This window comes from Phallusia mammillata, chromosome 8 (assembly GCF_965637545.1).
Source record: "Phallusia mammillata chromosome 8, kaPhaMamm4.hap1.1, whole genome shotgun sequence".
Classification (NCBI taxonomy): Eukaryota; Metazoa; Chordata; class Ascidiacea; order Phlebobranchia; family Ascidiidae; genus Phallusia; species Phallusia mammillata.
Genome location: NC_137259.1, coordinates 8,054,191 through 8,074,477, shown reverse-complemented (window position 1 = coordinate 8,074,477; position 20,287 = coordinate 8,054,191). Strand labels below are relative to the sequence as shown.

Genomic DNA, 20,287 nt, shown 5'->3' with positions numbered 1-20,287 from the left:
TTGCGTCGTATCATGACAGGTTTTCAAAGTCAACATTTTCAGATCAGATTAATAGGCGAAGTGTGCAATCTATCCGAAAATTCATTCTATAGCTCAGTGGTAGAGCACTGGTCTAGTAAACCAGGGGTCGTGAGTTCAAACCACGCTGGAGGCAATCATCATTTTGCTAAAAACCTAACAGCAAGCATGCTTTGAAGTATCAGCTTTTCGTACAATTCACAGCTCCAGTGGCGCAATCGGTTAGCGCGCCGTACTTATACAATAGTTACGGAGATATGCGGAGGTTGTGAGTTCGAGCCTCACCTGGAGCAAACCTATTCTTTGAGACCAACTCAAAACTGGTAAGATTGTGAACCAAATGTACCAACAGCAACACATCCCTGGCGCCATGGCTTAGTGGTAAAGCGCCTGTCTAGTAAACAGGAGATCCTGGGTCCGATTCCCAGTGGCGCCTCTTTTTGACCAAGCATGCCATATCTGGAAGTTTGTTGTTAACCGAAAGGTTAGCGCAACTTGCGTCGTATCATGACAGTTTTTCAAAGTAAACATTTTTAGATCACATTAATCGGCCAAGTGTGCAGTCTTTCAGAAAAGTGTCTCTATAGCTCAGTGGTAGAGCACTGGTCTCGTAAACCAGGTGTCGCCAGTTCAAACCTCGCTGGAGGCAATCATCATTTTGCTAAAAACCTAACAGCAAGCATGCTTTGAAGTATCAGCTTTTCGTACAAATCACTGCTTCAGTGGCGCAATCGGTTAGCGCGCCGTACTTATACAACAGTTACGGAGATATGCGGAGGTTGTGAGTTCTAACCTCACCTGGAGCAAACCTTTTCTTTGAGTCCAACTCAAAACTGGTAAGATTGTGAACCAAATGTACCAAATGCAACACATCCCTGGCGCCATGGCCTAGTGGTAAAGCGCCAGCCTAGTAAACAGGAGATCCTGGGTTCGATCCCCAGTGGCGCCTCTTTTCAAACAAGCATGGCATATCTGGAAGTTTCTTCCTTTCTCTTTTTACAACACTTTGGAACCATTGCGTAAAATCGCGTAAACCTCACTAAACAAGCGACGGGGATGTAGCTCAGATGGTAGAGCGCGCGCTTAGCATGCGCGAGGTACCGGGATCGATGCCCGGCATCTCCACTTTTCTTCATTCCGAATTTCATTGTTGCCACTTTCTTATTGGAAATTAATCCAAAATCGCTCGTACGTCTCTGCGGCGCAATCGGTTAGCGCGTACGGCTGTCAACCGAAAGGTTGGTGGTTCGAGCCCACCCAGGGACGACTTAGAAGATTTTTGTTTTCCAAACAAAGAAAACACGGAAGTTTTTGGACAACTTGCGTCGTATCATGACAGTTTTTCAAAGTAAACATTTTCAGATCAGATTAATCGGCCAAGTGTGCAGTCTATCAGAAAAGTGTCTCTATAGCTCAGTGGTAGAGCACTGGTCTCGTAAACCAGGGGTCTCGAGTTCAAACCTCGCTGGAGGCAATCATCATTTTGATAAAAACCTAACAGCAAGCATGCTTTGAGTATCCGCTTTTCGCACTAATCACAGCTCCAGTCGCGCAATCGGTTAACGCGCCGTACTTACACAACAGTTACGTAGATATGCGGAGGTTGTGAGTTCGAGCCTCACCTGGAGCAAACCTTTTCTTTGAGGCCAACTTAAAAGTGGTAAGATTGTGAACCAAATGTAGTCTATCCGTCAAGTGTCTTTATACCTCAGTGATAGAGCAATCGTCTCGTAAACCAGGGGTCGCGAGTTCAAACCTCGCTGGAGACAATTAAGTTATCATTTTGCTAAAAACCTAACAGCAAGCATGCTTTGAAGTATCAGCTTTTCGTACAAATCACAGCTGCAGTGGCGCAATCGGTTAGCGCGCCGTACTTATGCAACAGTTACGGAGACATGCGGAGGTTGTGAGTTCGAGCCTCACCTGGAGCAAACCTTTTTTTTGAGGCCAACTTAAAACTGGTAATATTGTGAACCAAATGTACCAACAGCAACACATCCCTGGCGCCATGGCTTAGTGGTAAAGCGCCTGTCTAGTAAACAGGAGATCCTGGGTTCGATCCCCAGTGGCGCCTCTTTTTAAACAAGCATGCCATATCTGAAAGTTTTTTTTCCTTTCTCTTTTTACAACATTTTGGAACCATTGCGTAAACTAGCGTAAACCTCACCAAACATTCGGCGGGGATGTAGCTCAGATGGTAGAGCGCGCGCTTAGCATGCGCGAGGTACCGGGATCGATGCCCGACATCTCCACTTTCCTTCATTCCGAATTTCATTGTTGCCACTTTCTGATTGGAAATTAATCCAAAATCACTCGTACGTCTCTGTGGCGCAATCGGTTAGCGCGTTCGGCTGTTAACCGAAAGGTTGGTGGTTCGAGCCCACCCAGGGACGTGTTAGAAGATTTTTGTTTTCCAAACAAAGAAAACACGGAAGTTTTGGGACAACTTGCGTCGTATCATGACAGTTTTGCAAAGTAAACATTTTCAGATCACATTAATCGGCCAAGTGTGCAGTCTATCAGAAAAGTGTCTCTATAGCTCAGTGGTAGAGCACTGGTCTCGTAAACCAGGGGTCGCGAGTTCAAACCTCGCTGGAGGCAATCATCATTTTGCTAAAAACCTAACAGCAAGCATGCTTTGAAGTATCAGCTTTTCGTACAAATCACAGCTGCAGTGGCGCAATCGGTTAGCGCGCCGTACTTATACAACAGTTACGGAGACATGCGGAGGTTGTGAGTTCGAGCCTCACCTGGAGCAAACCTTTTTTTTTGAGGCCAACTTAAAACTGGTAATATTGTGAACCAAATGTACCAACAGCAACACATCCCTGGCGCCATGGCTTAGTGGTAAAGCGCCTGTCTAGTAAACAGAAGATCCTGGGTTCGATCCCCAGTGGCGCCTCTTTTTGAACAAGCATGCCATATCTGAAAGTTTTTTTTCCTTTCTCTTTTTACAACATTTTGGAACCATTGCGTAAACTAGCGTAAACCTCACCAAACATTCGGCGGGGATGTAGCTCAGATGGTAGAGCGCGCGCTTAGCATGCGCGAGGTACCGGGATCGATGCCCGACATCTCCACTTTCCTTCATTCCGAATTTCATTGTTGCCACTTTCTGATTGGAAATTAATCCAAAATCACTCGTACGTCTCTGTGGCGCAATCGGTTAGCGCGTTCGGCTGTTAACCGAAAGGTTGGTGGTTCGAGCCCACCCAGGGACGTGTTAGAAGATTTTTGTTTTCCAAACAAAGAAAACACGGAAGTTTTGGGACAACTTGCGTCGTATCATGACAGTTTTGCAAAGTAAACATTTTCAGATCACATTAATCGGCCAAGTGTGCAGTCTATCAGAAAAGTGTCTCTATAGCTCAGTGGTAGAGCACTGGTCTCGTAAACCAGGGGTCGCGAGTTCAAACCTCGCTGGAGGCAATCATCATTTTGCTAAAAACCTAACAGCAAGCATGCTTTGAAGTATCAGCTTTTCGTACAAATCACAGCTCCAGTGGCGCAATCGGTTAGCGCGCCGTACTTACACAACAGTTACGTAGATATGCGGAGGCTGTGAGTTCTAGCCTCACCTGGAGCAAACCTTTTCTTTGAGGCCAACTCAAAACTGGCAAGATTGTGAACCAAATGTACCAACAGCAACTCATTCCCGGCGCCATGGCTTAGTGGTAAAGCGCCAGCCTAGTAAACAGGAGATCCTGGGTTCGATCCCCAGTGGCGCCTCTTTTTTAACAAGCATGCCATATCTGGAAGTTTTTTCCTTTCTCTTTTTACAACACTCTGGAACTATTGCGCAAACTCGCGTAGACCTCACTAAACACTCGACGACAGGGATGTAGCTCAGATGGTAGAGCGCGAGGTACCGGGATCGCTGCCCGGCATCTCCACCTTTCTTCATTCCGAATTTCATTGTTGCCACTTTCTGATTGGAAATTAATCCAAAATCACTCGTACGTCTCTGTGGCGCAATCGGTTAGAGCGTTCGGCTGTTAACCGAAAGGTTGGTGGTTCGAGCCCACCCAGGGAGGACGTAGAAGATTTTTGTTTTGCAAACAAAGAAAACACGGAAGTTTTGGGACAACTTGCGTCGTATCATGACAGTTTTTCAAAGTAAACATTTTCAGATCAGATTAATCGGCCAAGTGTGCTGTCTATCAGAAAAGTGTCTCTATAGCTCAGTGGTAGAGCACTGGTCTCGTAAACCAGGGGTCGCGAGTTCAAACCTCGCTGGAGGCAATCATCATTTTGATAAAAACCTAACAGCAAGCATGCTTTGAGTATCAGCTTTTCGTACAAATCACAGCTCCAGTGGCGCAATCGGTTAGCGCGCCGTACTTACACAACAGTTACGGAGATATGCGGAGGTTGTGAGTTCGAGCCTCACCTGGAGCAAACCTTTTCTTTGAGGCCAACTTAAAAGTGGTAAGATTGTGAACCAAATGTAGTCTATCCGTAAAGTGTCTCTATACCTCAGTGGTAGAGCAAACGTCTCGTAAACCACGGGTCGCGAGTTCAAACCTCGCTGGAGACAATTAAGTTATCATTTTGCTAAAAACCTAACAGCAAGCATGCTTTGAAGTATCAGCTTTTCGTACAAATCACAGCTGCAGTGGCGCAATCGGTTAGCGCGCCGTACTTATACAACAGTTACGGAGACATGCGGAGGTTGTGAGTTCGAGCCTCACCTGGAGCAAACCTTTTTTTTGAGGCCAACTTAAAACTGGTAATATTGTGAACCAAATGTACCAACAGCAACACATCCCTGGCGCCATGGCTTAGTGGTAAAGCGCCTGTCTAGTAAACAGAAGATCCTGGGTTCGATCCCCAGTGGCGCCTCTTTTTGAACAAGCATGCCATATCTGAAAGTTTTTTTTCCTTTCTCTTTTTACAACATTTTGGAACCATTGCGTAAACTCGCGTAAACCTCACCAAACATTCGGCGGGGATGTAGCTCACATGGTAGCCCGCGCGCTTAGCATGCGCGAGGTACCGGGATCGATGCCCGACATCTCCACTTTCCTTCATTCCGAATTTCATTGTTGCCACTTTCTGATTGGAAATTAATCCAAAATCACTCGTACGTCTCTGTGGCGCAATCGGTTAGCGCGTTCGGCTGTTAACCGAAAGGTTGGTGGTTCGAGCCCACCCAGGGACGTGTTAGAAGATTTTTGTTTTCCAAACAAAGAAAACACGGAAGTTTTGGGACAACTTGCGTCGTATCATGACAGTTTTGCAAAGTAAACATTTTCAGATCACATTAATCGGCCAAGTGTGCAGTCTATCAGAAAAGTGTCTCTATAGCTCAGTGGTAGAGCACTCGTCTCGTAAACCAGGGGTCGCGAGTTCAAACCTCGCTGGAGGCAATCATCATTTTGCTAAAAACCTAACAGCAAGCATGCTTTGAAGTATCAGCTTTTCGTACAAATCACAGCTCCAGTGGCGCAATCGGTTAGCGCGCCGTACTTACACAACAGTTACGTAGATATGCGGTGGCTGTGAGTTCTAGCCTCACCTGGAGCAAACCTTTTCTTTGAGGCCAACTCAAAACTGGCAAGATTGTGAACCAAATGTACCAACAGCAACTCATTCCCGGCGCCATGGCTTAGTGGTAAAGCGCCAGCCTAGTAAACAGGAGATCCTGGGTTCGATCCCCAGTGGCGTCTCTTTTTTAACAAGCATGCCATATCTGGAAGTTTTTTCCTTTCTCTTTTTACAACACTCTGGAACTATTGCGCAAACTCGCGTAGACCTCACTAAACACTCGACGACAGGGATGTAGCTCAGATGGTAGAGCGCGCGCTTAGCATGCGCGAGGTACCGGGATCGATGCCCGGCATCTCCACTTTTCTTCATTCCGAATTTCATTGTTGCCACTTTCTGATTGGAAATTAATCCAAAATCACTCGTACGTCTCTGTGGCGCAATCGGTTAGCGCGTTCGGCTGTTAACCGAAAGGTTGGTGGTTCGAGCCCACCCAGGGACGTGTTAGAAGATTTTTGTTTTCCAAACAAAGAACACACGGAAGTTTTTGGACAACTTGCGTCGTATCATGACAGTTTTGCAAAGTAAACATTTTCAGATCACATTAATCGGCCAAGTGTGCAGTCTATCAGAAAAGTGTCTCTATTGCTCAGTGGTAGAGCACTGGTCTCGTAAACCAGGGGTCGCGAGTTCAAACCTCGCTGGAGGCAATCATCATTTTGCTAAAAACCTAACAGCAAGCATGCTTTGAAGCATCAGCTTTTCGTACAAATCACAGCTCCAGTGGCGCAATCGGTTAGCGCGCCGTACTTACACAACAGTTACGGAGATATGCGGAGGTGAACCAAATGTACCAACAGCAACTCATTCCCGGCGCCATGGCTTAGTGGTAAAGCGCCAGCCTAGTAAACAGGAGATCCTGGGTTCGATCCCCAGTGGCGCCTCTTTTTTAACAAGCATGCCATATCTGGAAGTTTTTTCCTTTCTCTTTTTACAACACTCTGGAACTATTGCGCAAACTCGCGTAGACCTCACTAAACACTCGACGACAGGGATGTAGCTCAGATGGTAGAGCGCGAGGTACCGGGATCGCTGCCCGGCATCTCCACCTTTCTTCATTCCGAATTTCATTGTTGCCACTTTCTGATTGGAAATTAATCCAAAATCACTCGTACGTCTCTGTGGCGCAATCGGTTAGAGCGTTCGGCTGTTAACCGAAAGGTTGGTGGTTCGAGCCCACCCAGGGAGGACGTAGAAGATTTTTGTTTTGCAAACAAAGAAAACACGGAAGTTTTGGGACAACTTGCGTCGTATCATGACAGTTTTTCAAAGTAAACATTTTCAGATCAGATTAATCGGCCAAGTGTGCTGTCTATCAGAAAAGTGTCTCTATAGCTCAGTGGTAGAGCACTGGTCTCGTAAACCAGGGGTCGCGAGTTCAAACCTCGCTGGAGGCAATCATCATTTTGATAAAAACCTAACAGCAAGCATGCTTTGAGTATCAGCTTTTCGTACAAATCACAGCTCCAGTGGCGCAATCGGTTAGCGCGCCGTACTTACACAACAGTTACGGAGATATGCGGAGGTTGTGAGTTCGAGCCTCACCTGGAGCAAACCTTTTCTTTGAGGCCAACTTAAAAGTGGTAAGATTGTGAACCAAATGTAGTCTATCCGTAAAGTGTCTCTATACCTCAGTGGTAGAGCAAACGTCTCGTAAACCACGGGTCGCGAGTTCAAACCTCGCTGGAGACAATTAAGTTATCATTTTGCTAAAAACCTAACAGCAAGCATGCTTTGAAGTATCAGCTTTTCGTACAAATCACAGCTGCAGTGGCGCAATCGGTTAGCGCGCCGTACTTATACAACAGTTACGGAGACATGCGGAGGTTGTGAGTTCGAGCCTCACCTGGAGCAAACCTTTTTTTTGAGGCCAACTTAAAACTGGTAATATTGTGAACCAAATGTACCAACAGCAACACATCCCTGGCGCCATGGCTTAGTGGTAAAGCGCCTGTCTAGTAAACAGAAGATCCTGGGTTCGATCCCCAGTGGCGCCTCTTTTTGAACAAGCATGCCATATCTGAAAGTTTTTTTTCCTTTCTCTTTTTACAACATTTTGGAACCATTGCGTAAACTCGCGTAAACCTCACCAAACATTCGGCGGGGATGTAGCTCACATGGTAGCCCGCGCGCTTAGCATGCGCGAGGTACCGGGATCGATGCCCGACATCTCCACTTTCCTTCATTCCGAATTTCATTGTTGCCACTTTCTGATTGGAAATTAATCCAAAATCACTCGTACGTCTCTGTGGCGCAATCGGTTAGCGCGTTCGGCTGTTAACCGAAAGGTTGGTGGTTCGAGCCCACCCAGGGACGTGTTAGAAGATTTTTGTTTTCCAAACAAAGAAAACACGGAAGTTTTGGGACAACTTGCGTCGTATCATGACAGTTTTGCAAAGTAAACATTTTCAGATCACATTAATCGGCCAAGTGTGCAGTCTATCAGAAAAGTGTCTCTATAGCTCAGTGGTAGAGCACTCGTCTCGTAAACCAGGGGTCGCGAGTTCAAACCTCGCTGGAGGCAATCATCATTTTGCTAAAAACCTAACAGCAAGCATGCTTTGAAGTATCAGCTTTTCGTACAAATCACAGCTCCAGTGGCGCAATCGGTTAGCGCGCCGTACTTACACAACAGTTACGTAGATATGCGGTGGCTGTGAGTTCTAGCCTCACCTGGAGCAAACCTTTTCTTTGAGGCCAACTCAAAACTGGCAAGATTGTGAACCAAATGTACCAACAGCAACTCATTCCCGGCGCCATGGCTTAGTGGTAAAGCGCCAGCCTAGTAAACAGGAGATCCTGGGTTCGATCCCCAGTGGCGTCTCTTTTTTAACAAGCATGCCATATCTGGAAGTTTTTTCCTTTCTCTTTTTACAACACTCTGGAACTATTGCGCAAACTCGCGTAGACCTCACTAAACACTCGACGACAGGGATGTAGCTCAGATGGTAGAGCGCGCGCTTAGCATGCGCGAGGTACCGGGATCGATGCCCGGCATCTCCACTTTTCTTCATTCCGAATTTCATTGTTGCCACTTTCTGATTGGAAATTAATCCAAAATCACTCGTACGTCTCTGTGGCGCAATCGGTTAGCGCGTTCGGCTGTTAACCGAAAGGTTGGTGGTTCGAGCCCACCCAGGGACGTGTTAGAAGATTTTTGTTTTCCAAACAAAGAACACACGGAAGTTTTTGGACAACTTGCGTCGTATCATGACAGTTTTGCAAAGTAAACATTTTCAGATCACATTAATCGGCCAAGTGTGCAGTCTATCAGAAAAGTGTCTCTATTGCTCAGTGGTAGAGCACTGGTCTCGTAAACCAGGGGTCGCGAGTTCAAACCTCGCTGGAGGCAATCATCATTTTGCTAAAAACCTAACAGCAAGCATGCTTTGAAGCATCAGCTTTTCGTACAAATCACAGCTCCAGTGGCGCAATCGGTTAGCGCGCCGTACTTACACAACAGTTACGGAGATATGCGGAGGTTGTGAGTTCGAGCCTCACCTGGAGCAAACCTTTTCTTTGAGGCCAACTTAAAAGTGGTAAGATTGTGAACCAAATGTAGTCCATCCGTAAAGTGTTTCTATACCTCAGTGGTAGAGCACTCGTCTCGTAAACCAGGGGTAGCGAGTTCAAACCTCGCTGGAGGCAATTATCATTTTGCTAAAAACCTAACAGCAAGCATGCTTTGAAGTATCAGCTTTTCGTACAAATCACAGCTCCAGTGGCGCAATCGGTTAGCGCGCCGTACTTATACAACCGTTACAGAGACATGCGGAGGTTGTGAGTTCTAGCCTCACCTGGAGCAAACCTTTTCTTTGAGGCCAACTCAAAACTGGCAAGATTGTGAACCAAATGTACCAACAGCAACTCATTCCCGGCGCCATGGCTTAGTGGTAAAGCGCCAGCCTAGTAAACAGGAGATCCTGGGTTCGATCCCCAGTGGCGCCTCTTTTTTAACAAGCATGCCATATCTGGAAGTTTTTTCCTTTCTCTTTTTACAACACTCTGGAACTATTGCGCAAACTCGCGTAGACCTCACTAAACACTCGACGGGGATGTAGCTCAGATGGTAGAGCGCGCGCTTAGCATGAGCGAGATAGCGGGATCGATGCCCGGCCTCTCCACTTTTCTTCATTGCGAATTTCATTGTTGCCACTTTCTTATTGCAAATTAATCCAAAAACACTCGTACGTCTCTGTGGCGCAATCGGTTAGCGCGTTAAGGTTGGTGGTTCGAGCCCACCCAGGGACGTCTTAAAAGATTTTTGTTTTCCAAACAAAGAAAACAACAAGTGTTTGAACAACTTGCGTCGTATCAAAAAAGTTTTGACAGTTTTTCAAACTGATTACTTTCTGCCGACAGTTTGGAAACAATTGACCGGGGTTAACTAGTGAAAAACATTAGACCGCACATGCGCCCAAAACTAGCGTATAGTAACGATGCGTCTGTTTCGCATTCAATGAATCCTGGTTTCGGGCTTTACGTCAACCAATCTTAACCATACATGTATTGCGAGAATCACAAAATGAGGACATGTCTCTTTCTTCTTTAAACTTTTTACAACAATCTTGTTTTCACTGAATACCTTTTTTGAACTCCATCTTACACAAACTTATCACGACTGTCAACTCTATGAAATATATACGTATTTTAATTTCCAATAGGCACTGCATGTACAAAAAATCACGCCGTAATATGCTGCCGCAGTATTTGGCTTGATAAACTGTGATTCGATTTGGCGTTCTAATGCTCAGATTCTAGCTATCCAAAAAAATACAGAAAAACTATACCTGCGTAACTCATGAAGTTGGTGTAGGGCGTGTTGGAGAAATGAGCATAGCCGCAATGGTCATGGTTGGTCACTGGATCATTACACATTGTGTTGATTGGGGTTGGGTTAGTATCCAAGCACAAGTCGCCTGCACATGAGGGAATATAAATTTTATGTTTACAAATATATGTCGATGACTTGTGAAACGTAAGCCAAACTAATCTACTTTACATGTGTATGGCAGAAATACCATCAGAAGACAATGAGTTATACCGGACCAACTTTTATTCAGTGTGTGGGAATCTAGAGCTAAGTTTGATAACCTCAAGGGGCTCAAGACGATTCGTGGCTTTTGAAACCTCGTTATGTAAAATGGCTAATCTTATGCATATCCTAATATTTAGGCCAAAATAATTCGATTGATTGGGTACTGTGTTTCATTTCATTGCAGTCATTTTTGTTTTATTATTTACAGTCCACTTACGAGGGGTGTGAGAGACCTGCACAAAGTATGTATTAGTGACTGTTAGATAAAAAAAACTTCGAACTTTCCTTTTAAAGATACACCCACGTACCTTTAAGCATCGATGGTTCCATCTCGACGCAGTCGCTGTTGCAATTTACATCCCTCCTTAGGCCATGATGAACATGAAGTAATCCAAGGTTATGTCCAAGCTCATGAATAATCCCTGCCATCTCACTGGCGCCCTCGTACGGTTTTAGTTGCACCACAGTTCCTCCTGTATTCGCAATACACGTACTTGAGGCCAGGTCGGCATTGCAATCAATTTTAATGGAGAAAGTAAATGGTTTTATAATCGTAGATCCAGCCTCTTAAAATCAGTTTTTTATTCCGCACGTTTTTGAACTTAGATTTCTTAACTAATTGTATGTAAATGACATTCAATTACCAATCAATAAAATTGCCCCCCTACTTTAAACTAGCGATTTTAAAATGAATTTTTTTCAAAAAAAAACATCCTTGAGAATAGTGTAAACTTCAGTTTGCTGAAGTGGATGTACAACCTTTCACAAATTACTAAAACGTTTGTAGGTATTAGATGATATTTATTTGGTTTGTAAGGATTCGTCGAATACAAATCAAATAACTTGTTAAAAACTTTTAACCTACCAAAAACAACAGTACAAAACTCAGACGGCAAATAGCCGACTTATCAAATATTAATTGAGATCAAGCTGGCGATCAATAAACACCTCGCTAAAGTGGTACCATTTATCTTGTTGTGCATGTTCAAGATCATTCCGCTACACCAAAGATAACACTCACAAAGGACCAAACCACAACTAAACACAATTTTGAGAATATAAATTACAACGCAGACAGATGTAACGCACAGCACTTTCCACCAAACAAACTTTCCCACAACTTTTCCAGGAGTTTTTTTTTGGTGATAGATAGCGAAAGTCCCATATGATGTATTAAACTTAGAGCATAGAACAATGCATACAACATTAGTTAGAGCGATGTTTATTTGAGTTATATGAACCATGATTTTGCAAAACACATAACAGGGCAGGGGGTGGGTTTGAGTTTTCAATTTTTGCGTCTGTAATTAATCATTGACTACCAGTATGGCAAATTTCCCTTCTCACCTTGCACAGTAAACACTTCCTTATCCCAGGGAAAAGTCGCCATGCCAATCGAATTAGGGTTCGTCCAGTTGGCGAAGAAAACGCTCAGATGATGCTTGTTGTCCACGTTTAATGTCTTCTTGTATTCCGTCACCGATAGGTCTGCCCTAGAACATACAAAAATGATTTATAAGTTATACAACTGTTTACATATATATTTATATGTATTATTTTGCCAGTTCTTATTTGTAAGGAAACAATATGAGGTTGCATAGTAACTTATACTTTGTTACAGACAGTGTTGCTTGTATTTACAAACGGCGTTTATGCCTTCAGAGCGCTCGGCCCCGTGTGAAAAGCGTTATGTGATCAGCGGCTTTTTATATGGCCGTTTTGTAGCGCTCTACACTGCACGTGTGACGTTGTGTGAAGTGAGTGATGCTTGTAGTACGAAAACTAATTTCGATTCTGTCATATCATTAAGATGTTACTTCTTATGGATTCTATCAAAAAATAAAGGATTAAAAACTAAGGGACACAGTTTAAGAAAATATGAACCAATTTAATATTTGTATATATATTTAATATCAGATATGTGATATGCAATACGGAATAAATAAAAATCGAAACGCATCTGGTTCTCCTCAGACCTAATCGTTTAAAGTGGATTAAAACAAGTCTAGAGGTCAACATGCAACATAATAATGTCAGTAACTTTTCGCATTGTGGCAAGCACTTCAGAGCGCACAACTTCTTAAGGTGCGCAAATAATCACCAAACGCTATTTGACGACTGAAAAAACATACTAGGCCATATACAGACAAGACACGACAAAATGCTTTGTGCTAGCAAAGGCTGGCGGCAAATAACACATTCAAATTCAATCACCAAATGGATAGGATAGTAACATCTCCTTACTTTACACTTCCAACTTCATTGGAGTCACATTCGATAGTTTTTCGCCTCAGTGACGTATTGGTCACGTGCACAACTTCCTTCAACCACGTGATGTTGTAGCGCTCAAAAATCGTGTTGAGATAGTTGTGCTGGTTAAAAAGATTTTTTTTTTAAATAGCAATCTACAGAAAATATGAACCTTTTTCACAAACGGATTTTGAAATGAGTTGTAGCAGGATTTGATTTGGTGAAGTTTAGGAAAGCCTTTTCCGAAAAAAAACATGTTCTTCACAAAACCTTGCAAATATGCAACACTACAACAACACTGCGATAATAGTTCAATAGAAATAATACCTGTCTGGTTGTTTCCTCCTCAGAGATCATTGGATTTGACCCGTCGTCATTGCTTACGTTCACCAACCGATAACGAACGCTTTTAGGTTTTCGTAAACTCCATTGAGTGGCGTAGGTGAGCGCCACTTCCGGATTGTCGCACACCGTCTTGCCACATGGGGGCGCCAAAACCGAGTGATATCTAAAATTGCCAGTCCACCGGTCATATAACGGCTTAGTTAGGTAACATTGTAACAACACGTTTCTGTTATGCGTCTCTTCTGTGTTTTTTTTTAAAAGTAACTGTTCCACCAAGACCAGTAAAATTATAAATACACCGTTTTAACCCTTCATCGTGTTTTTACCGCTGAGATCTAAGTTTTTATGTGTTTAGCATTTCTAAAGTGTTAAATCCACCAGGATAATTTCAAATATGAGATTAAAAAAAAAAAAATTGATTGATTAAATTTGAATGATTAAAATCTCAAACGAGAAAAACACTTTTAAATACAAACCTGTACTGGCGTGCAGTTGGTGCATTATCATCGATTAAAAATGCCTTAACAACGTTGTCTGGCGAAACATCCCACTCTGCGGTGGTAAATTCGCTGAAGTTTTTCATCAGAAAGTCATCTGTTGTGGAACTGTACATTCCCTGCTTGATGAGTTGTTGACTTTTTGACGTGTTGCTCAATCGAAGATTGTCTATCAGCCCTCTATTCAAAACATAACAGTTAAAGATCAGGATATAGTTGTTATATCTCTTATAGTATCTACATATCTTATTGCAACGATATACATATCTTATTGCAACGATATACGTACTTCGACCGCAACCAAACTTAAGTAACGCCACGTCATGGTTAGGAGAAAAGAAAATTGAAACAAGTTTACGAAAGCGCGCCCATCAAACTAAGTTAAATATTGCTTTTTAAAGTTACAAAGTTGATTTAATAATGGGTTTAAAAATCGTCATTTAATACACATGTACCCATAAGCAACACGCAAATATTTTTTACAGCGTTCGATACCAAGATGATCCTCAGTACGAATACCGATTAGGATTTTTGACTGCAATGTGAGTCAAGTGCTTAGAATATTCTTAATTAGTTATTCAAATGTTTGAACTATTCGTTTTCCAATATAACGCACATTTTCAGAGAAAAATATACCTGTAACAATGTGATCCATCAAATCGACAGCCAACTGTCAGCTGTAGACACATGGAGGCGTTGTTAAGCTCGGAATGCATAGATGTCACGATTTCAGCCGGTGCCGCTGACACTGTTATGCCGTTCACAAGCAGACGAAGCGATAAACCATCGTACGTTGCAGCTACATGTGTCTGCAAAATGGTGACCATAAAATTTTTCAGACAACTCTTTACGTTGGTCTTACACTTTTTGCAGAAAGGCTAAAAGTGCAATACCTGCAACACGTTTTAAGATTAACAACTGCATATAAGGCATGACTTACTAACCCATGTGTCCAGTTTCAAGCAAAACGGTGAGGCAAGATTGGTACTGAACCTTCCATTATGCGAGTACATCTTGGCGTACATGACAGAACAGAGATCGGACCCATAATTCTGGTCTTTTATTCCAAGTGTCCATAGTCGAACCCTTCGCGATGTATCTTCACAATCATACCCGTTCATTTCTACCAAAGTATACGTCTTTTTAGGTGTTTCGCTGTTCGGTTACAAACAAGACTTAGTACAAGACTTAAAAAACTGTGACTTGCAAATTACATTTGCTATTGTGGATTTGATCAATTCTTTCTACCTAATTGACATAAAGAGTTTTTGGTGTGAATATATTGTGTGACCAAAACATCGAACTTTGATACATATGGTTTGAATGGAGTGGTTTTTTTTCAAAATTGGGGAAAAAGTCTACAATGCAGTCGAATCATAATCATCAAAGGCATGATGACCCTGTGCAGATAACAAAGCAACATAACACAGCTAGCGGCGCGTGGAGCCCACATTCAGCGGCATTCGTATTGTGGGGTAAGCAAGGCCGCTTCGCACGATACATAGGCACGATACAGCTTCCCTTTCAAAGCCTAAAAATATTGGGAATCCAACATTTTGATAACATGGATAATATGAAGTGAAACAAGCGCACTGATGCGTTTTACATACGTGAGCGGTTCAAATGGCCTGGCGATGACGGCGTAATCGTTGTTATGGACGCTCGGATGGGGTTTAATGGTTAGTCAAATCCTGTCGCTTTTCGCGTGGCTAAGATTGGTGATGGCTAGACTTGTGGGAATATTTTGACGCGTTGTTTGACTTCGGAAGTGATACGAATTCCCTAGTCATAGTTCGTCTTGGTTGATGTGCGCCCACCTCTACCGCACTTGTCACTGTTTTGACTGCTACGTGAAAAATGTTGCATGGCACTTGTATGCTGGAATTTGCTAAGATACAAGAGACAAAGTTTTCTACATGAATTACCAAAAAGAACACCAAGCAACGTTATTTGTCCTTTAAATTACAAGAATATTTTGTTTCTCCTTTAGTTCGACTTCTGTTACTTCAAACCTTGTGACGAACTATAGTGTTTTCAAAATTTGCCGTCTATGTTTGTGATAAATGTTAGGGTCAACAGTTCATTTTAACTAGGCTACGTGGTAAGAACATCATTGGTTGTGACGTATGTGTGACATAGACAAAATCGATAGCAAACATTTGTTTTCAAACTAAAACGAAGCTGTTGCAATTAGTACGACATGCTGCAGAGACTGAGCAACGCATTTGCATTTCGTCTTAGGATTCGCACAATTCAATTAAAGATTGGATCGATAAACGTGAAATTAAATCCTTCACAACACACTGCAAAGCCTGCAGTAGATGTTTGTAATATGTTAAGTATGCCCAATTGCACCATTGCCTATAGCCCTATAGTATAAACAATATATACAGTATCATCACCATATACCCAAATGCAACAAAGGTAAATTTAAGCTACCACGAACATATGTGTTGGCACCATCCATTAAACAATTTGCTTAAATAGGTTTTAGAAGCTGGTGCGAGAAGAAATTTGTGACATAGTCAAAAGGAAACATGAGTTTTACACTTTTGTTGATGTATAGACGTGCGCGTCAAGCGGCGACACTTTTTTCGTGCACACTGCACAGCGGACACACTGGCGAACGCTAGTAAAATAAAAAAGCGTGTTTAAAATAATACGCGTATTATTTTATTTTGGTAAACACCACCTTCATCTGAGAGCTAACTTTAGCCGATATATGAGCAATCGCACGGTGTTTGTTTCATATCAATTTGTAGGGCGTTTGATGCGGACGTTAACAGGTGATGCAGTGGAGATAACGCCACTTCAGATAAGGAGAAACGTTCTACGGTGCATCATCCACTTATAGACCGTCGACCGCAACTAACGGCCAGTAATGCGGCAAAAAATCTCGGGTACAGTTGTGTTTGAACTCGTACATTGTCAGAAAGGGTTGGATCTGGTTGATTTTAAACAGATTGACGAACCTTCATTACCACGGCAATATTAAATTACGTTGTGGTTTGTTAGAATTTACACGCACGCCCTAATGTTTACGCACGCAGGCCAAGCAAAACACAACGACCCGGCTTAAAGGGGATCGTCGGTATTTCGTATTTGCATTTGTAACAAAAGATTTTCTATGCTACATAGGTAAGAGGTGCTTGAACAAAACCTATTAGTACAAAAATAGCACAACTTGTGTAAACAAAGTCGAGCGTAAAATGTGAGTTACGTTGCAAACAGACTACAAAAGCCCAGAGCCTGTTGATGTTCCAAATAATGGCGCAAGCCTACGCCAAGGCTACCGTCTTAGCTACATTGGCTCATCCGTAACGGAAGTTGGAAACCGATTAGGTCAGTATTATATCTGATCCAGTTTGGTAATGACAACCCAGAACTTTTACGTCGATTCAATAACATTCAAACGAGAGTATATTATTCAAAATATACCGTTACCACATTGCAAACTGTTTATGCGATATAACTTTACTTTGTATTGCTCCCATGATAAGGTGAGTTATGTATATTTACATGGGTGCAACAGCGGGTGTGGCGTAGTCGTAACAGCAATACAGCGTGCATTTGTTCCCAGCCGATCAGGTGTCATCTGCGTGACAATTTGTGGGCGTTGTTCACTACAGGGAGGGGTGGGGCAAAAGGGAAACGACACGCGGTCAACATTTTGAGTCTGGGGCTGTGCAAACACTGACCCCACTACCCCAAAACCCTAAGACACCTGCGACATGCAACGTTGGGTTACGCGTCAGCTGATCACTCGTATTTCAGCTGGTAATTGGAAATTTCCTAATGATTGATAATAAAAGCATCCGGATTACTCCGAAAAGTTGACAAAAAGGAGGGTCTACCCAAATTTGCCACAGGGCTTACTTCAAACTAATGGCAAATAAACTGCCAAAGTAACAAGTAACTTCACAGAAAAATGTTAAGCACAAAGTTGCAAAATGTTTTGTTTCAACTTTCTTATATGCTGGCATAAAACCTTTGAGTTTTAAACCATTGCGTATAACAGTGGTGGCTTGGCCAATACATCGTACCAAGTTTATTTAAATACTATCAGCGAAATTGCTTATGTTCGTTAGGAAATCGGCACCATCACCGTTTCCCATATCTCGGTCAGAAATTGATGGTGTGATACCCCGTCGGCTGACAACCGTTAAGAGCAGATGCTATCACCCATCACCGCCTTTGCAAACACCAAATTGAAATCTGCAAATGGTAGATGTGGCCGAATTTGGAAACGAGTATATATCACCTCGAGAAGGGGGGGTCATTCGGCCAACTAGATTACATCGAAAATTTGTCTTTCAACTTCCAACGCGAGTTACCTACGACTCCCCTGATTCTTTGGATGCAGGTCACTGAAAGGTTAAGACTACGGCGATCAGGTACCAGGTTCGGGATTTGCTGTTGGGTGTTTTTGACACTCGGTTTAAACGTTCGGTCAAGCATAGAATACGCTTTGAGCAAATATTAAATCCTAACATAAAATACAGTAGTATATTCCCTTGTTTCTAAAAAATCGCACATAACGAAAAGAGTTTTTTAAGTCTTTTGAAATACGCCATGTTAACAAATGTAAAAAAAATGTAGTTGCGAAGGTAGGCGGCAAAAACATTTGTGACATAAATTGAACGGATAACAAGATGTGCGAATCTCGCTATACTCTATATTAGGACCTCGCTAAACCTATTATGTATAGGGCGAGTGTCTGTATACAACGCAGGTGTGAAGATCGGAAATAAAGCTTACCAACAACTGAGGCAGGGTTCTTCTGTCCGCCATCAGATTTTATCCACGTCTCGATGGTAAAAGCTGACAAAACTCCGTTACCCTCCATCAAATATGACGCGCTTTCCAGAGCTGAAGAAAGAGGGCCGCGACCTGTCAGGTACAATGACGAGGAAGTTACGTCATCGCTCATTTCCCGATTGGAAAGATCGCGCTTCGCTCTACCACGCTTTGGAGGATGTGGCCTATTAGACTCTTGATTGTATTCCTGAAAATATTAGTTATCGATAAGACTTATGTCCTGACATGGTTGAGGTAATTTATGGTAAACATTTATTTTCAGAACACCAGCGTTACGAAAACACAAAACATAATATTTAAAGCAAAAGAAACAGGTTTTAAAACTATGTTTATAGAAAATACGTTCTTTTCAGAAAAAAATATTTACGAAAGTAATAGTTCCCTTGTGCAAATATACATATACCACTCAAATACTTTAAAGCGCGATAATATACACCGCACAACATCCGGACAAGTTTGTTTATCTCATGACTAATCACCCTGAAATCTGGATTTGGAAGACACGCGCATACTTTAGTTTGCGTGAAATGTGTAAACTAAAAATCAACATGCAGCTTTCGACTTATATAGCTTTATTTTTTGGGCTTGCGTAAAATTTGTTTGTTGACAAAATCAGTCGTTTCCATGTTCTATTCTGTTACTTTTGATTTTGAACCGTTGCCATTTAATGATGTGGCATAGCGTATTTTGTTTACTGTCCCAATGCATAACATGTGATAAATGCTTAATTTGTTGTATATACCTGAAAGCGTTTGGCTGATTTTTCTTCGGACAGTATCTCAGTGAAGCACGGTTCCTCATTCTGTGTAGCAAAGTGCATCTTTGCCTCTTCCCAATCCCTGTACGCCTTTGAAGTGGACAAGAGCTCTAACCTTCGACGTTGGCGAAGTCTTCGTTTCCGTTTATGGCTAACTTGGCGACGTCCACGACTTTCCCTAAGCACTCTTGCACACGCAAATCCACTAAACGTTGTCTGGATATCAAATATTCCATATCTTGCAACTTCTGCAGTGGTTGATTCCTTTACAGTACCCGGCAAAACTTTAATCAGAGGATCGATATTAGAGAAACACATCATCATGAAGACCGTGACGTAATATATGTGACGTAACGACATGACTTGTCGTGTGGATAAAATTATTGTTGACAACTGGTAATGTTGTACAAGTCAGAGTTTTTATTTATTTTATTTACCAAACCTAATTATGACATAAAAACGTTAACCAACAAATTCGCATATTTTATAATTTACATAATCATGCAATGTTATATAACATAAGATCGAGATTTTTCACTACATGTGCACATTTCCCATCGTAACTATTTCGGCTTTATGCAGTGCGCTACTTAACTTAACATTCTCAATAAACCTTGTCGTACTTAGTCTTTAAAAATTCAAAACTTGGTCTTTGATAATTCCCACATTGAAAATATAATCAAATCAAACAACAATTGAACCAACGGTCATCAGAAGAAACCTGAAAGAAAAACATGGGTGCGGCACAACACAGGTTCGAATTTGATTGTAGCGTCACATAATCTTCTGCGCAATGATGAGTAACGAACACAAAGTATTTTAGAACAAACTAACAAATAGCCAATTAGGAGCAAAATGGGCAGCAAAACATCGTAATACAGTAGCAATCTTAACCATTAGAAAAAATCTACCGGAAAATGCTCTTCTCGAGACAGCAGAGTGAAAGTAATGAGTCAGGTGCTTTAGCCAAACCTCTTAAGATCCAGTCGTATTGATCTCTTTAATCGAGTTAGTTTA

The 20,287-nt window shown here is 42.3% G+C and overlaps 1 protein-coding gene and 47 non-coding genes across 48 annotated transcripts in view; 47 read left to right on the top strand and 1 right to left on the bottom strand.

The window, feature by feature from the left end:
* Positions 1–19,707, bottom strand: part of LOC145204722 (pappalysin-1-like) — a 126,022-nt gene extending 106,315 nt beyond the window's left edge. Inside the window, exons 1-10 of the mRNA XM_080077312.1 lie at positions 19,256–19,707; positions 18,454–18,700; positions 14,640–14,818; positions 14,332–14,504; positions 13,675–13,875; positions 13,181–13,361; positions 12,848–12,975; positions 11,951–12,096; positions 10,912–11,076; positions 10,356–10,484 (exon numbers count right to left, since the gene is read on the bottom strand). Coding sequence (XP_079933438.1) covers positions 10,356–10,484; positions 10,912–11,076; positions 11,951–12,096; positions 12,848–12,975; positions 13,181–13,361; positions 13,675–13,875; positions 14,332–14,504; positions 14,640–14,818; positions 18,454–18,700; positions 19,256–19,630 — 1,924 coding nt within the window. The 5' untranslated portion in view covers positions 19,631–19,707. The remainder of the gene's footprint in view (positions 1–10,355; positions 10,485–10,911; positions 11,077–11,950; positions 12,097–12,847; positions 12,976–13,180; positions 13,362–13,674; positions 13,876–14,331; positions 14,505–14,639; positions 14,819–18,453; positions 18,701–19,255) is intronic.
* Positions 222–311, top strand: Trnai-uau (transfer RNA isoleucine (anticodon UAU)). Its single transcript is given in 2 exon segments — positions 222–259; positions 276–311. It is a non-coding gene; the product is annotated as a tRNA-Ile (tRNA).
* On the top strand, positions 383–454 carry Trnat-agu (transfer RNA threonine (anticodon AGU)). The gene has a single exon. It is a non-coding gene; the product is annotated as a tRNA-Thr (tRNA).
* On the top strand, positions 596–667 carry Trnat-cgu (transfer RNA threonine (anticodon CGU)). The gene has a single exon. It is a non-coding gene; the product is annotated as a tRNA-Thr (tRNA).
* On the top strand, positions 735–824 carry Trnai-uau (transfer RNA isoleucine (anticodon UAU)). The gene is given in 2 exon segments: positions 735–772; positions 789–824. It is a non-coding gene; the product is annotated as a tRNA-Ile (tRNA).
* Positions 896–967, top strand: Trnat-agu (transfer RNA threonine (anticodon AGU)). Its single transcript has one exon. It is a non-coding gene; the product is annotated as a tRNA-Thr (tRNA).
* On the top strand, positions 1,071–1,143 carry Trnaa-agc (transfer RNA alanine (anticodon AGC)). The gene has a single exon. It is a non-coding gene; the product is annotated as a tRNA-Ala (tRNA).
* On the top strand, positions 1,211–1,284 carry Trnad-guc (transfer RNA aspartic acid (anticodon GUC)). The gene has a single exon. It is a non-coding gene; the product is annotated as a tRNA-Asp (tRNA).
* On the top strand, positions 1,421–1,492 carry Trnat-cgu (transfer RNA threonine (anticodon CGU)). Its single transcript has one exon. It is a non-coding gene; the product is annotated as a tRNA-Thr (tRNA).
* Trnav-uac (transfer RNA valine (anticodon UAC)) lies at positions 1,559–1,648 on the top strand. The gene is given in 2 exon segments: positions 1,559–1,596; positions 1,613–1,648. It is a non-coding gene; the product is annotated as a tRNA-Val (tRNA).
* Trnai-uau (transfer RNA isoleucine (anticodon UAU)) lies at positions 1,860–1,949 on the top strand. Its single transcript is given in 2 exon segments — positions 1,860–1,897; positions 1,914–1,949. It is a non-coding gene; the product is annotated as a tRNA-Ile (tRNA).
* Positions 2,021–2,092, top strand: Trnat-agu (transfer RNA threonine (anticodon AGU)). The gene has a single exon. It is a non-coding gene; the product is annotated as a tRNA-Thr (tRNA).
* Trnan-guu (transfer RNA asparagine (anticodon GUU)) lies at positions 2,338–2,411 on the top strand. Its single transcript has one exon. It is a non-coding gene; the product is annotated as a tRNA-Asn (tRNA).
* On the top strand, positions 2,548–2,619 carry Trnat-cgu (transfer RNA threonine (anticodon CGU)). Its single transcript has one exon. It is a non-coding gene; the product is annotated as a tRNA-Thr (tRNA).
* Trnai-uau (transfer RNA isoleucine (anticodon UAU)) lies at positions 2,687–2,776 on the top strand. The gene is given in 2 exon segments: positions 2,687–2,724; positions 2,741–2,776. It is a non-coding gene; the product is annotated as a tRNA-Ile (tRNA).
* On the top strand, positions 2,849–2,920 carry Trnat-agu (transfer RNA threonine (anticodon AGU)). The gene has a single exon. It is a non-coding gene; the product is annotated as a tRNA-Thr (tRNA).
* Positions 3,166–3,239, top strand: Trnan-guu (transfer RNA asparagine (anticodon GUU)). Its single transcript has one exon. It is a non-coding gene; the product is annotated as a tRNA-Asn (tRNA).
* Positions 3,376–3,447, top strand: Trnat-cgu (transfer RNA threonine (anticodon CGU)). Its single transcript has one exon. It is a non-coding gene; the product is annotated as a tRNA-Thr (tRNA).
* Positions 3,515–3,604, top strand: Trnav-uac (transfer RNA valine (anticodon UAC)). The gene is given in 2 exon segments: positions 3,515–3,552; positions 3,569–3,604. It is a non-coding gene; the product is annotated as a tRNA-Val (tRNA).
* Trnat-agu (transfer RNA threonine (anticodon AGU)) lies at positions 3,676–3,747 on the top strand. Its single transcript has one exon. It is a non-coding gene; the product is annotated as a tRNA-Thr (tRNA).
* On the top strand, positions 3,979–4,055 carry Trnan-guu (transfer RNA asparagine (anticodon GUU)). The gene has a single exon. It is a non-coding gene; the product is annotated as a tRNA-Asn (tRNA).
* On the top strand, positions 4,189–4,260 carry Trnat-cgu (transfer RNA threonine (anticodon CGU)). Its single transcript has one exon. It is a non-coding gene; the product is annotated as a tRNA-Thr (tRNA).
* Positions 4,327–4,416, top strand: Trnav-uac (transfer RNA valine (anticodon UAC)). Its single transcript is given in 2 exon segments — positions 4,327–4,364; positions 4,381–4,416. It is a non-coding gene; the product is annotated as a tRNA-Val (tRNA).
* Positions 4,628–4,717, top strand: Trnai-uau (transfer RNA isoleucine (anticodon UAU)). Its single transcript is given in 2 exon segments — positions 4,628–4,665; positions 4,682–4,717. It is a non-coding gene; the product is annotated as a tRNA-Ile (tRNA).
* On the top strand, positions 4,789–4,860 carry Trnat-agu (transfer RNA threonine (anticodon AGU)). The gene has a single exon. It is a non-coding gene; the product is annotated as a tRNA-Thr (tRNA).
* On the top strand, positions 5,106–5,179 carry Trnan-guu (transfer RNA asparagine (anticodon GUU)). The gene has a single exon. It is a non-coding gene; the product is annotated as a tRNA-Asn (tRNA).
* Trnat-cgu (transfer RNA threonine (anticodon CGU)) lies at positions 5,316–5,387 on the top strand. Its single transcript has one exon. It is a non-coding gene; the product is annotated as a tRNA-Thr (tRNA).
* On the top strand, positions 5,455–5,544 carry Trnav-uac (transfer RNA valine (anticodon UAC)). Its single transcript is given in 2 exon segments — positions 5,455–5,492; positions 5,509–5,544. It is a non-coding gene; the product is annotated as a tRNA-Val (tRNA).
* Trnat-agu (transfer RNA threonine (anticodon AGU)) lies at positions 5,616–5,687 on the top strand. Its single transcript has one exon. It is a non-coding gene; the product is annotated as a tRNA-Thr (tRNA).
* Positions 5,794–5,866, top strand: Trnaa-agc (transfer RNA alanine (anticodon AGC)). The gene has a single exon. It is a non-coding gene; the product is annotated as a tRNA-Ala (tRNA).
* Positions 5,934–6,007, top strand: Trnan-guu (transfer RNA asparagine (anticodon GUU)). The gene has a single exon. It is a non-coding gene; the product is annotated as a tRNA-Asn (tRNA).
* Trnat-cgu (transfer RNA threonine (anticodon CGU)) lies at positions 6,144–6,215 on the top strand. Its single transcript has one exon. It is a non-coding gene; the product is annotated as a tRNA-Thr (tRNA).
* On the top strand, positions 6,378–6,449 carry Trnat-agu (transfer RNA threonine (anticodon AGU)). The gene has a single exon. It is a non-coding gene; the product is annotated as a tRNA-Thr (tRNA).
* On the top strand, positions 6,681–6,757 carry Trnan-guu (transfer RNA asparagine (anticodon GUU)). The gene has a single exon. It is a non-coding gene; the product is annotated as a tRNA-Asn (tRNA).
* Positions 6,891–6,962, top strand: Trnat-cgu (transfer RNA threonine (anticodon CGU)). The gene has a single exon. It is a non-coding gene; the product is annotated as a tRNA-Thr (tRNA).
* On the top strand, positions 7,029–7,118 carry Trnav-uac (transfer RNA valine (anticodon UAC)). The gene is given in 2 exon segments: positions 7,029–7,066; positions 7,083–7,118. It is a non-coding gene; the product is annotated as a tRNA-Val (tRNA).
* Trnai-uau (transfer RNA isoleucine (anticodon UAU)) lies at positions 7,330–7,419 on the top strand. Its single transcript is given in 2 exon segments — positions 7,330–7,367; positions 7,384–7,419. It is a non-coding gene; the product is annotated as a tRNA-Ile (tRNA).
* On the top strand, positions 7,491–7,562 carry Trnat-agu (transfer RNA threonine (anticodon AGU)). Its single transcript has one exon. It is a non-coding gene; the product is annotated as a tRNA-Thr (tRNA).
* On the top strand, positions 7,808–7,881 carry Trnan-guu (transfer RNA asparagine (anticodon GUU)). The gene has a single exon. It is a non-coding gene; the product is annotated as a tRNA-Asn (tRNA).
* Positions 8,018–8,089, top strand: Trnat-cgu (transfer RNA threonine (anticodon CGU)). Its single transcript has one exon. It is a non-coding gene; the product is annotated as a tRNA-Thr (tRNA).
* Positions 8,157–8,246, top strand: Trnav-uac (transfer RNA valine (anticodon UAC)). The gene is given in 2 exon segments: positions 8,157–8,194; positions 8,211–8,246. It is a non-coding gene; the product is annotated as a tRNA-Val (tRNA).
* On the top strand, positions 8,318–8,389 carry Trnat-agu (transfer RNA threonine (anticodon AGU)). The gene has a single exon. It is a non-coding gene; the product is annotated as a tRNA-Thr (tRNA).
* Positions 8,496–8,568, top strand: Trnaa-agc (transfer RNA alanine (anticodon AGC)). The gene has a single exon. It is a non-coding gene; the product is annotated as a tRNA-Ala (tRNA).
* On the top strand, positions 8,636–8,709 carry Trnan-guu (transfer RNA asparagine (anticodon GUU)). The gene has a single exon. It is a non-coding gene; the product is annotated as a tRNA-Asn (tRNA).
* Trnat-cgu (transfer RNA threonine (anticodon CGU)) lies at positions 8,846–8,917 on the top strand. The gene has a single exon. It is a non-coding gene; the product is annotated as a tRNA-Thr (tRNA).
* Positions 8,985–9,074, top strand: Trnav-uac (transfer RNA valine (anticodon UAC)). The gene is given in 2 exon segments: positions 8,985–9,022; positions 9,039–9,074. It is a non-coding gene; the product is annotated as a tRNA-Val (tRNA).
* Positions 9,281–9,370, top strand: Trnai-uau (transfer RNA isoleucine (anticodon UAU)). The gene is given in 2 exon segments: positions 9,281–9,318; positions 9,335–9,370. It is a non-coding gene; the product is annotated as a tRNA-Ile (tRNA).
* Trnat-agu (transfer RNA threonine (anticodon AGU)) lies at positions 9,442–9,513 on the top strand. The gene has a single exon. It is a non-coding gene; the product is annotated as a tRNA-Thr (tRNA).
* Positions 19,708–20,287: the final 580 nt, after the last annotated feature.